General features: G+C 44.5%; 1 protein-coding gene across 3 annotated transcripts; it reads left to right on the top strand.

Moving 5' to 3' along the window:
* Window positions 1-4,382: 4,382 nt before the first annotated feature.
* Window positions 4,383-11,808, top strand: FCRLA (Fc receptor like A). Of its 3 annotated transcripts, none has more exons than XM_045398658.3 (6): window positions 4,383-4,497; window positions 7,961-7,975; window positions 8,239-8,391; window positions 8,687-8,953; window positions 9,393-9,677; window positions 10,541-11,808. In XM_045398658.3, exons 1-6 carry the CDS (start codon window positions 4,419-4,421, stop codon window positions 10,831-10,833), a joined length of 1,092 nt encoding a protein of 363 aa, XP_045254593.1. In that variant the 5' UTR covers window positions 4,383-4,418; the 3' UTR covers window positions 10,834-11,808. The 3 variants fall into 3 exon arrangements, with proteins under 3 accessions (XP_045254593.1, XP_005541206.2, XP_005541207.2); XM_005541149.5 differs by having other exon boundaries at window positions 7,958-7,975; XM_005541150.5 differs by lacking the exon at window positions 7,961-7,975.
* The last annotated feature ends 1,213 nt before the right edge of the window (window positions 11,809-13,021 follow it).

The raw sequence follows: 13,021 nt of genomic DNA, 5'->3' as shown, positions 1-13,021 counted from the left end.
ATCTAATTAAACTAAAGAGCTTCTGCACAGCAAAAGAAATTGCCATAAGAGTGAACAGGCAACCTACAGAATGGGAGAAAATTTTTGCAATCTACTCATCTGACAAAGGGCTAATATCCGGAACCTACAAAGAACTCAAACAAATTTACGAGAAAAAAACAAACAACCCCATCAAAAAGCGGGTGAAGGATATGAACAGACACTTCTCAAGAGAAGACATTTATGCAGCCAACAGACACATGAAAAAATGCTCATCATCACTCGCCATCAGAGAAATGCAAATCAAAACCACAACGAGGCCAGGCGAGGTGGCTCAAGCCTGTAATCCCAGCACTTTGGGAGGCCGAGGCAGGTGGATCACGAGGTCAGAAGATTGAGACCATCCTGGCAAACACACGAAACCCTGTCTCTACTAAAAATACAAAAAAACTAGCCAGGTGTGGTGGCAGGCGCCTGTAGTCCCAGCTGCTTGGGAAGCTGAGGCAGGAGAATGGCGTGAGCCCGCGAGGCGGAGTTTGCAGTGAGCCGAGATCACGCCTGGGCGACAGAGCGAGACTCCGTCTCAAAAAAAATAAAAAAAATTAAAAACCACAATGAGATACCATATCACATCAGTTAGAATGGTGATCAGGAAACAACAGCTGCTGGAGAGTATGTGGAGAAATAGGAACACTTTTACACTGTTGGTGGGACTGTAAACTGGTTCAACCATTGTAGAAGGCAGTGTGGCCATTCCTCAAGGATCTAGAACTAGAAATACCATTTGACCCAGCCATCCCATTACTGGGTATATACCCAAAGGATTATAAATCATGCTGCTATAAAGACACACGCACACGTATGTTTACTGCAGCACTATTCACAATAGCAAAGACTTGGAATCAATCCAAATGTCCATCAATGACAGACTGGATTAAGAAAATATGGCATATATACACTATGGAATACTATGCAGCCATAAAAAAGAATGAGTTCATGTCCTTTGTAGGGACATGGATGCAGCTGGAAACCATCATTCTCAGCAAACTGTCACAAGAACAGAAAACCAAACACCGCGTGTTCTCACTCATAGGTGGGAATTGAACAATGAGAACACTTGGACACAGGAAGGGGAACATCACACACCGGGGCCTGTCATGGGGTGTGGGGAAGGGGGTAGTGATAGCATTAGGAGATATGCCTAATGTAAATGATGAGTTAATGGGTGCAGCACACCAACATGTCACATGTATGCATATGTAACAAACCTGCATGTTGTGCACATGTACCCTAGAACTTAAAGTATAAGAAAAATAAATAAATAAATAAATAATGAAAAAATAATAATAATTTTAATTGTAAAAAATCAATAAAAGTAGGCAAATATAATGATAATATAACAATATAGGTTTCATTAGTTATAACCAATGTACCATATTAATATGTTAATAGTAGGGTAAACTGGGTGCAGGGTACATGGGAATTTTCTGTACTGTCTTTGTATGTTTTGTAAATCTAAACTGTTTTTAAAATAATGTTTATTTTTTTATGAAAATTCCAAAATAAATACTATTCATAGAAGTGGAGAAAAAATAGAATAAAAAAAAGTTCAAAAATACAAAATGATTACTACATAAAATAAAGAGAGTGAGAAATACAAGGTAAGGATTGTGTTTGATGATGGTGGGGAGGGAAGACAGTATAATCAGACAGGGATCCATGCAGTACTTCAAGGATAGCAGTACTATTCTGTTCCTTCAACCATATGAGGGTTCAAAAGTATACACTGTATTATTTTTTCACCTTCACATTTTTAATAAATGTTTTTATCTAGTCAATTAAAAATAAAGAGAAGATAAGCATTAGTCCACTAGTGACAAACCAGGAACGGCAAAGGAGGGCATCCACCACCTAATTGGTCTTGGGATGGGATGAGAGCTGGGATTTGTCCCATCACCCCCTGAGTATTCTGAGGTGATCCTGATGGAGGAACTTACTCAATAAACTGAATCTCAGTCTCCATGAACACACAGCAGACCCAGTGTTGCTTCCCCTCACCCCCCGCAGTGAATCACATCTATTCTAAATAGTTCATTGATTAAGCTTCAAGCGAGTAAATTTTCCCAGCAGCTTAATGGAGATTTCAGTGTAAAGACCTTGACAGCTTCAACTCAAATTTTCAGAGGGCTCCTTGCCTTCCATATTGAGAGTGGGGTCCTGGAAGGATTGCTGCAGATGCTATAGGGGAGGGTCTCTATTCGGGTAAAATGCTATGGAAAGGGCAGTTAAGGAGAAAGGGTGACATAAGAAGAGAAAGATACTGTGATTTGTTTAGAAGCCGCTTAGCCTCTGGCTAATCCTGAGGGTCTATGTTTTATGTAGTTTTAGGAGTGGCAATGCATCTAAAGACATTTTATTTATTTAATTTGTATGGCCAGGCTTGGTGGCTCACGCCTGTAATCCAGCACTTTGGGAGGCCGAGGAAGGTGGATCATGAGGTCCGAAGATCAAGACCATCCTGGTTAATGTGGTGAAACCCCATCTCTACAAAAAATACAAAAAATTAGCCGGGCGTGATGGCATGTGCCTGTAGTCCCAGCTACTCAGGAGGATGAGGCAGGCTTGAACCCTGGAGGCGGAGCTTGCAGTGAGCCAAGATTGCGCAACTGCACTCAAGCCTGTGCGACAGAGCAAGACTCTGTCTCAAAAAATATATATATAAATAAATACATACATAAAATAAAAATTAAAAAAACTATTAGGGCTAGCTAGGGTTTTCTTCCTCTTCTGAGGCTTCACATCACATCAGCTGCAAGGCTTACTGCCTCACTGCCTTCCCCAGCACCCATAGTCAACCACCCCCGGACTCCCTGGGGCCACCTGCACAAAAGCATATGCCTCTCAGATAATGGAAATTTTATTCTAAATGCTTATTTTAGACACAGAAAGATCCACTCTCTTATGCCCGTGTGGTTGATGTGCCTGCTCTGACCTGTGGTTTTTGCACAGTTGAAGGGTCATACTGTCCCTCTCTCTGCCTTCAAGGAGGACCAAACTACCTTCCCCCATTTCTCTCTCTCCCTCTTTTTTTTCTTTTTGAGATGGAGTCTCACTCTGTCACCCACACTAGAGTGCAGTGGTGTGATCTCAGCTCACTACAACTTTCGCCTTCTGGGTTCAAATGATTCTCATGCCTCAGCCTTCCAAGTAACTGGGACTACAGCCAAGTACCACCATGCCCAGCTAATTTTTTTTTTTTTTTCAGTAGAGATGAGGTTTCACCATGCTGGCCAGGCTGGTCTTTAACTCCTGACCTCCAGTCCAGTGATCTGCCCACCCTGGCCTCCCAAAGTGCTGGGATTACAGAGGCATGAGCCACAGTGCTTGGCCTACCTTACCCCATTTCTGATGGCTCATCTCATCTCCAAATAACCTATTGGAGGTCTGGTGGGTGTTATGATGAGAGAAAGGGGAGGCATGTGGTCACTGTGAAAAGACACATGGGCCCTGCCATTGAGGAGGCCTCAAGCAAATAGAAAACATTCAGAGACAGCGACAATGGTTCCCAGAAGGCCACCTGGAACTGAAGGGAGAGGCTGTAGCCTCTATATTGCCCCTATTCCTGAGTCTCCTCAGGTTTCTCAAGATATCGGATGCCTCCTGTCTCTAATTTCCTCAGGATCAGTGGCTTGAGCTTTGGCTATGAGCCTAAGCCCTGAGCTGACTGCTGGATCCTCTGGGAATAGATTTTCTTTTTCCTCTACTGTTTCCCAGTGGACTCTCCCTGCCTTGTACTCATATTTCCACTGAGACTGAGCAGCCTTAGTCATGCTCCAGAAGCAGAGAGCTGACATGAGTCTAGAGAAATTTGCATGCATATTTGTGTGGGGTTTGGATAGTCAGAGCCTACTAGAGACTAATCTGATATCTAACTTGGTGCTATGACTAATCTTCCTTCTCTGTCTCGCTACCTTCTAGTCACTAGAAACATATAAGTATTGGAATGGGCAGGACATTTGAATTCTCATCGTTGATTCCCCAGTGATTTTCTATTGGCCTTAAAACAACATCCCACCTTCTGTCCCCAGTTGCATCACCATTGAAAAGTGTGGTTGTTGCACTGACCTTTCCCAGAGTGTACATGAAGGCCAGCTGGCTATCAGACAATGACATGCTTTGAAAGTCCCCTGACCTCTGTGAGGTCAGTTGAGAACAGCTGAGAGTGCTACCATTTTGTCACAGCCCTAAGGATGCAGATTATGCTGAAAGCGTGTTGTCCAAATCTGAATGATGAAAGCCAATTACAAACTTGAAAATGAAAATAGACCCCAGACGCAAGGAGATGAGACAGTTAGATTTACTTCCTCTTTTCTAATCAAAGAGGTTTCATGTTGAAGAAAATCATTGTTGGGATTGCAGGAGACCTAAACACAGTCACCATGAAGCTGGGCTGTGTTCTCATGGCCTGGGCCCTCTACCTTTCCCTTGGTGTGCTCTGGACATCCCAGATGCTACTAGGTAAGTAAAATATTTGAATATTGGTGTGGGAATGGAGCTTTGCTTAACTTTGGGGAAAGGACCTGAAGGAAAGAAACATGGACTAATTCTGGCCCTCCAGAGAAGCAGTGTTCAGGTGGAATAAGAAGGGTAGGTATAAGAAAGTTTGGTGTGCAGGATTGAATGACTTTCTGAATACAAAAATCTTCAAGCCTTTTCCATCCTGAAAGTCCCCTCTGACCATGATGTCCTCTCTAGCTGTAATCTCAACTCTTTTCTTTCACTTATGAGACAAATTTTCTTAAAAGAATAGTCCGCACTTGCTATCTGCACTTCCTCACTTCTCATACACTCCTCAATGCTTGCAGCCTGGCTTCCACTGGAATCGGTTTTGTCTAGGGCACAATGACCTCCATATTGACTGGGTTATGGCATGCTTTTCAGTTCATATCCTGCTGGACTTCTCTGCTGCACTGTTTATCACTTACTTCTTTTTGCATTCTCTACTACCCTGGCTTCCATGGCACCATTTTCTCCTCGTACTACATGGACTTCTCTTGATCCCTTAATAGCTTCTCTTCTCTTCCCCTTAAACAGTAGTGTTCTCTATAGTCATAGCCTTGCCTCTGTACTCCTCTTTCTTTAGACAATCTCCTTCATAAGCTTATTTGACTATATAATTTTTGCCACTATAACTCTGTATTTAAGAGTCCCAAATCATATCCCCAACCTAACCATGCTTTTGAGCTTCACATTCAAATATCACGCTTCATACCAGACATATCTACCTACATATCTCACAGGTGTCTCTGCACTATGTGACCAGAGCTGAACTTATCTGTCCTTTTGCCCCCCGCCTCGACTAATTCATTTTCCACTATTTCTGATCTCAGCTAATGACACCAACATCTACCCTTACAAGGCCATAAACCTGAGAAACAATCCAGACTCTTCCTTCTTCTTCATTCTCTAAATCTGACAATCATTAGGTTTGGCAAGTTTTACCTTCTAAATTGCTCATAGAAGCAGTCCCTTCCAGGGATCATCACTAATGTCTTAGGACAAGCCCTCATCCTCTATGACTTGGGCTAGTCCAGTAAATTCCTAACTAATCTCCTTGTCCAAACCTTGTGTTCTTGAAATGAATTCTGTACCCTGCAGACAGAGTAATTTCTAAAACTCAAGTTTACCAGCCCAAATTCCTTATCATGGCACAAAAGGCCAAGCAGCCTCTGCTTTTACCCTCTCAGCCTTGTAACTTATGCTCTAATAAATCTCAATCAGTTCATAGTTACATACTCACACACCAGACTCTTGCCTGTCTCTAAGGCTTTGCTTATACCACCATCTCCACCTGAAATGAGCTATTTCGATGGCCCCCTATTCTCCTCCTCCTTGCAAATGTGTAGGTACCCCTAAAGACTCAGCTTAAGTGGTATCTTTTCCAGGCAGCTTTTCTTGAATGCTTCTTTCTGCTCCAATGGCTGCTTGCGATACATTTTCTTACTATAATATTTTCCTACTTATGCTGAAATAATATTTTCATCTACCTGTGTCTTCCACTAAATTGAGAGCTACTTGTGGTTAGGGATAATTTTTTTTTTTTGTTTTTGTCTTGTGATAAGAACGGCAGACTTGGAATCAGATACTCTGGTTTCAAGCCCCTCTTCTATGTACCAGCTCTATGTCACTTTAGAAAATCACTTTTTATATCTCTGGTTCAGTTTTATCATTTGTAAAATGAAAATAATAGTACCTACTACCTAAGGTTTATTGAGTGAGTTCCCAGTAACCCAACAAGATTTTATTTTATTTTGTTTTTTGAGACAGGGTCTCACTCTGCCACCCTGGCTGGAGTGCGGTGGTGCAATCACTGCTCACTGCAACCTTGACCTCTTGGGCTTGAGCAGTTGTCCTATCTCAGCCTCCCAAGTAGCTGGGACCACAGGCAAGTGCCACCATGCCTGGCCAATTTTTAAAAAATTATTTGTTAAGCCAGGATCTCTCTATGCTCCCTAGGCTGGTCTCAAACTCCTGGGCTCAAGGGATCCTCCCACCTCAGCCTCCCAAAGTGCTGTGATTATAAGCATGAGCCACCGTGCCTGGACAAGATTTTATTTTTAAAAAGAAAAAATGGAGAGGAGGCAGAGCACAGTTGGGTGACAGTGGAGGAACTGAAAAGAGGTAGCATTACAGTGAAGGGAGCTGAGAGAGGATGGAAAGAAAACACCTGGTACTGCTGTGATGAGAATTAGGAAGTAAAGAGGGGCCTTGGTAATCAAAGAAGAACCCTGGGCTATTGGGAGTGCAAGAGAATAAAGGCAAGTGGGGCACGAAATGACAGTCGGATGGAGTGAAGAAGTATGCACATGTGAATGGTCATGAGGCTGGAGAAAGGGGAGAATAGTTAGGGAGATAAGGAGCAGTCCCAGAGAAGGGAGACATGTCACTTCCCTTGCCTGGGTCTACCATGAAGGTAAGAGATAGGTTGAGAAGATGTGGTGAGAAATGGATGACTCTCAATTTCAATCTGGAGAAAAGAGTTGTTCCACAGTTACTGGTATGGACTGGAAGGATGGGGAAAAGACAGAGAAAGCTCTATGCCACTACCTGGGAAAATTCAAGTGGCAGAGGACATTAAAGTAGAGATGGCTGAAAAGTGAAGACCTGAAAGGGGGAGGAAGAAAGGAGGAGAGACACCGCTGGGTACTGAAAGCTCTTTGATAGATAACATATTCAAGGCTGAGGAGCCAAGTGAAGTTTGGGAAAAATCAGAATATGAAAGAAAGTCCCCGAGGAAGGTCTGAGGACTGAAGTATACCATAATACCATATCTGCACAGTGAAGTAAAAAGAACACTGATTTTGGATTCAGACACACCTGCCTTTCCTGCTCCATTGCTTAGTCTCTTTTTAAGCTTTGGGTATATTAATTTGGCTTTCTTTTCTTTCTTGCTTTCTTTTTTTTTTTTTTTTTTTTTGAGACAGAGTCTTGCTCTGTTGCCCAGGCTGGAGTGCAGTGGCACGATCTCGGCTTACTGCAAGCTCCACCTCCCAGGTTCACATCATTCTCCTGCCTCAGCCTCCCGAGCAGCTGGGACTACAGGCGCCCACCACCACGCCTGGCTAATTTTTTTTTGTATTTTCGGTAGAGACGGGGTTTCACGGTGTTAGCCAGGATGGTCTCGATCTCTTGACCTCGTAATCCGCCCGCCTCGGCCTCCCAAAGTGTTGGGATTACAAGCATGAGCCACCACGCCAGGCCTAATTTGGTTTTCTAAGTGTGTTTCTTTAAGAGTATTAAATGAGGATAAAGTCACATACCTGGAAAGTTTGTGAAGATGAAGTAAGATATTGCACACAAGTGCTAGCAGGGTCTGGTACCCAATGAACATTAGAATCTGATGTCTCCCTTTCATTCCTGTCCTATGCCTCACCTGCTTCGAGTTACCATTGTCTTTGCTCCTGGTTTCCCGTACCAGCAGCTGGATGTCATGCCGGTGAGTTTCACCATTCTTTCATTCTCTCCCCTCCCTCTTCTCCAAACCACAGTGCATTTGCTGAGAGCACCTGGGCGCCCGTGAATCAAGGTCAAAACTATCCCCCTGAGACACTCACAGGGGTCTTTCTGAAAAAAAGGTTTTGGTGTCTTACTAGTCTCATTCTAAGAAGGATGATTCTCCTGGGAGATGGAGGAACCCTGTCCTCTTTCTCCAAGTTGCAGCATCATTTTCTGGTTCTCCCTGGGCCATGCCCTCTTCAGCTGCCAGTTTTGAGACGCTGCAGTGTGAGGGACCTGTCTGCACCGAGGAGAGCAGCTGCCACGTGGAGGATGATTTGACGGATGCAAGGGAAGCTGGCTTCCAGGTCAAGGGCTACACTTTCAGTGAACCCTTCCACCTGATTGTGTCCTACGGTGAGGTCCTGGGAAGACCTGAACAGTGCCCTAAACCCCTTCTTTCAGCCCCAGAGCCCACCCAGGAACGTGTCCCTAGGAAACTGGCCATGGGATGAGGTACTTCCTTCCCAGTCTTCAGCCCACAGCAACCAGGGTGCTCTAAGTCCTAGGTCCTAGGGAAGTTGTCCCATACTCCCAACCAGGGGTGAGAGTTTACCTGGACCCTCAGAGACAGTTTACAGGAGTAGGCATCCCTGGGGGTAGCTCCCAAGGGAGGCCCTGGGTGACACTCAGCTCTTTCTCTGGACCATAGACTGGCTGATCCTCCAAGGTCCAGCCAAGCCAGTATTTGAAGGGGACCCGCTAGTTCTGCGCTGCCAGGCCTGGCAAGACTGGCCACTGACTCAGGTGACCTTCTACCGAGATGGCTCAGCTCTGGGTCCCCCCGGGCCTAACAGGGAATTCTCCATCGCCGTGGTACAAGAGGCAGACAGCGGGCACTACCACTGCAGTGGCATCTTCCAGAGCCCTGGTCCTGGGAGCCCAGAAACAGCATCTGTTGTGGATATCACAGTCCAAGGTGAGAGCTAGAAGCAGCATCTTCATGGCAGGGGAGGGTAAGGAGAGATAGAGAACCCAAATTGTCTTTCTTTAGCCTAGAGGTGGCAAGATCATCAAAAGATTATGGAGCAGGTTGCTGGCAAATGCCCAAGTTGGGCTTCAAAAGGGACGAGACCTCAACATTGCCTTTTCAAGTCATCCAGCCCTACTCAGAGTCCAGCATGGTTCCTACCACCCAGATCTACGCTTCCCAGCGCTCACTGATTGGGTGTCTGGACTACTATCAGATTTGCCCATCTGTGGATCTTTCCTAGTCCTGTCTACTTGCAGGAAGAATTTGACAGATTCAAATGGAATCTAAGACAGCCCATTCCTGCTGGAAATGGGAAAGGAAGTGTGACTCCCCGAGGCTCTTCGCCTGCATGCGGCTGAGTTCTTCTTTCTTGCCTTTTTCCCAGAACTGTTTCCAGCGCCAATTCTCAGAGCTATACCCTCAGCTGAACCCCAAGCAGGAGGCCCCATGACCCTGAGCTGTCAGACAAAGTTGCCCCTGCAGAGGTCAGCTGCCCGCCTCCTCTTCTCCTTCTACAAGGATGGAAGGACAGTGCAAAGCAGGGGGCTCTCCTCAGAATTCCAGATCCCCACAGCTTCAGAAGATCACTCCGGCTCATACTGGTGTGAGGCAGCCACTGAGGACAACCAAGTTTGGAAACAGAGCCCCCAGCTAGAGATCAGAGTGCAGGGTGAGTTTGTATCAGAGTGCAGGGTGTCTGTTTGGCATGCATGTGAGTGAAAAGGGGAGATAGGATGAATTGGCCTGTGAGCTGGGATTCGGTGTGAGCAGGTTAAGAAGGGACACAGAAAAGACAGGAACAATGGGCCAGAATCCCTGATGATGAGAGACAGCACAAATAGAGAACTTCTCCCTCAGACTGTGGTGTACACCTCACCAGTCCAAGAGCTGAGCCAGCTCCACACCTGCTGCCACGCAAGCCTTAGCATCCCCCCCATGCTCTCTGGGCATTTATAGGAATTTAATATCTGGAATGAAGATGGGATAGTCTGAAGTCTATGTTCAATTCTCGGAGCCACTGTTAAGAGGCTGCCCTTGACCTGAAACACTCCCAGAGGAGGTGTCCAGGGTGATAAGGGGGCTTGAAGTCATGCCATATGAAAAATAATGGAAGGGGCTGGAGATGCTATCCTGAATAGGAGGTGACTCAGAGGCCAGCAGGGGTGTCCTCAAAAAGCTGAAGGCTGGCATTAGCACAAGGAATTAGACTAATGTCATATATAATAAAGAGGCTGACCTAGAACCAGTTACCACATTCATGCTTCAGGGAATTAGATTCAGCCTTGATAGAGAAAGAACTGGCTAATGGTTATAGCTGTCCAGTGGTAAAGCCTCACTGCTGAAGAATTTCAAACAGAGGTGGCCAAGCTTCAGATTAAAATTTGGACCAGGAGGGACACTAGAGTCCTCAAGTCCCTGCTGCCATTGAGTCCTACAGCCACTTTCAGAGAACAAGAAAGTTTGGCCAGGGATGGGAGGGAAGGGCCAGAGTCGGACTTCACTCTTGTATGTGCCTCCTGCCCCGTAATCCAGGTCCCTCCGGCTCTGCACCTCCCACCTTGAATCCAGCTCCTCAGAAATCAGCTGCTCCAGGAACTGCTCCTGAGGAGGCTCCTGGGCCGTTGCCTCCACCGCCAACCCCATCTTCTGAGGATCCAGGCTTTTCTTCTCCTCTGGGGATGCCAGATCCCCATCTGTATCACCAGATGGGCCTTCTTCTCAAACACATGCAGGATGTGAGAGTTCTCCTCGGTCACCTGCTTATGGAGTTGAGGGAATTATCTGGCCACCGGAAGCCTGGGACCACAAAGGCTACTGCTGAATAGGAGTAAACAATTCGTCCACGATCTCGCTTAACCACCCCAATAAATCTGATTCTTTCTATATTTTCTCTTCCTGTCCTGCACATATGCATAAGTACTTTTACAGGTTGTCCCAGTGTTTTGTTAGAATAATGTAGATAGGTGAGTGTAAATAAATTTGTACAAAGTGAGAATTGGAGTTTAGTTATAATTGCGTATTCTCTCTTAACACAACAGAATTCTGCTCTTTAGATCAGGAATTTCTATCTGTTATGTAGACCAGAATTTTGTGATTTAAAGAGAACTAATGCAGGTGGATTTAATACAGCAGTCTCAATTGGGGGCAATTTTGCTCCCCAGACGACATTGGGCAATATTTGGAGACATTTTGGTCATTATACTTGGGGGGTTGAGGGGTGGTGGGATGTGTGTACTACTGGCATCTAGTAAATAGAAGCCAGGGATGCTGCTAAACATCCTATAATGCATAGGGCAGTACCCCACAGCAAAAAATAATCTGGCCGAAAACGTCAGTTGTATTGAGTTTGAGAAACCCCAGCCTAATGAAATCCTAAGTGTTGGGCTCTGGCATGGGACTTTGCCCTTTCTAATTACTATCTCTTTCCAGCCTCATTCAGCTATTCTTATTGACATACTAGTCTTTAGTTGGTGCGATGGTCTGTTCTTTAGTTCTAGTTTGTGTCCCCTCAAAAGCCATATGTTGAAATCCTAATCCCCAAGGTGATGGCACTAAGAAGTGGGCCTTTGGGAAGTGATTAGATCAGGAGGGCAGGGCCCTCATGATTAGGATTAGTGCCCTTATTTAAAAAGGCCCCAGAGAGCTAACTCACCCTTCTACCATATGAGGACATGGCAAGAAGATGACGTATACAAGAACCAAAAAACAGCTCCCACCGAACACCGACTCTGTTGCTGCCTTGATCTTGAACTTCCAGCCTCCAGAACCATGAGAAGTAAATTTCTGTTGTTTGTAAGCTATTCAGTTTGTGTATTTTGTTATAGCAACCCAAATAGACTAGGCAGTTGGCCTCTGCTACATGGCTGAGTTTATGATATGTTAAAAATACTCATAAAACAGTGTCTCTGTCTACAGAGGGCTTACACTGTGGGATAGAAGAGAATAGTAGCCCATCCTATAACACAATTAAAGCAGGGTATATAAAAATTTCCCACAGGATCCTACTGGGCTCAGAAATAAGTGACCGAATATAATATTGCCAGAGTTGCAGATAGTTGTTTTTATTTAATTCATCTGTCTCTGAAATCTTTTTCTTTAATAACACAATAATGACACTGTTTTAGTCTCGTATTAATACTTTTTTCTATGCTTGGACTTCTATTGTACATTCTCAGCCAATGAGAGCTGGCCTGGCAGACTCTATAGTAACCTCAACTCAGTTAGCACACCATTTTATAATGACCTCAACCAATGGCTGTTCTACCATGTTATCCTAAATTATACGGTGTGATTTTCTCCACTGTGGCCTTTCTTTGTGCCATTTATTATGTGCAGTTTTGACCCAAAATGATTTATAAAAGACATGCACATGATCATTCTAGACATGCCACAAAGAAACAAATAGAATCATGCTGATGGTAAAATGAGAGTTTTATGGTAGTTCTTAGCACCTTTGAGGGAAAAAAAAGATCAGCAGGCATCTGGGAATAGGTAGAAGTCCGTAAACATCACTACAGCCTGAGAGGACTGATTTACAATTGTATGAATGGGAGTTGCAAGAGTGACCAGAACTATGTCATGACTTTGATGGACTTGAAAAAATGGAAGCTCAATTGCCAATGTACCACGGTAGATGTGTCTCCAAAGATGCTGTATTATAACCACTCTACATGGAGTTGATTTCGGCTAATGCTCCCATATGCATGAATGCATCCTGCAAGCTCCTGCTAAATGGGGAATTCATTTACAGATAGTAGAAGCTATCAGAGATCTGGGAAGGAAAAAGTGGATGCAGTTGGCTGAGATAAATATCATCTCTGTACACCTCATCCATGTGTATCTGTGCACCTCTATCATCACACTGCATTTTAATTTTTTATTACTCATTTTTGTTCACCAGAGGGTGAGCTCTTTGAAAATTCTCCTGAGCTCTTTGTTCCATGTTGTGTCATTGATGTCTAGTTTAATGAGACATATGTAAATTCTCAGTATATTTTGTTTAGTTGAATTGAG

This window comes from Macaca fascicularis, chromosome 1 (genome assembly GCF_037993035.2).
Source record: "Macaca fascicularis isolate 582-1 chromosome 1, T2T-MFA8v1.1".
Taxonomy (NCBI): domain Eukaryota; kingdom Metazoa; phylum Chordata; class Mammalia; order Primates; family Cercopithecidae; genus Macaca; species Macaca fascicularis.
This window is presented reverse-complemented; position numbering and strand designations above follow the sequence as displayed.

What these genes read in the sequence shown, in the direction of transcription:
- FCRLA (XM_005541149.5), top strand. Translation starts at nt 4,419, where the DNA reads ATGAAGCTGGGCTGTGTTCTCATGGCCTGGGCCCTCTACCTTTCCCTT. An exon ending in TGTGGATATCACAGTCCAAG is followed by an intron (nt 8,954 to 9,392) that starts GTGAGAGCTAGA and finishes CCTTTTTCCCAG; the next exon opens with AACTGTTTCCAGCGCCAATT. An exon ending in GCTAGAGATCAGAGTGCAGG is followed by an intron (nt 9,678 to 10,540) that starts GTGAGTTTGTAT and finishes CCCGTAATCCAG; the next exon opens with GTCCCTCCGGCTCTGCACCT.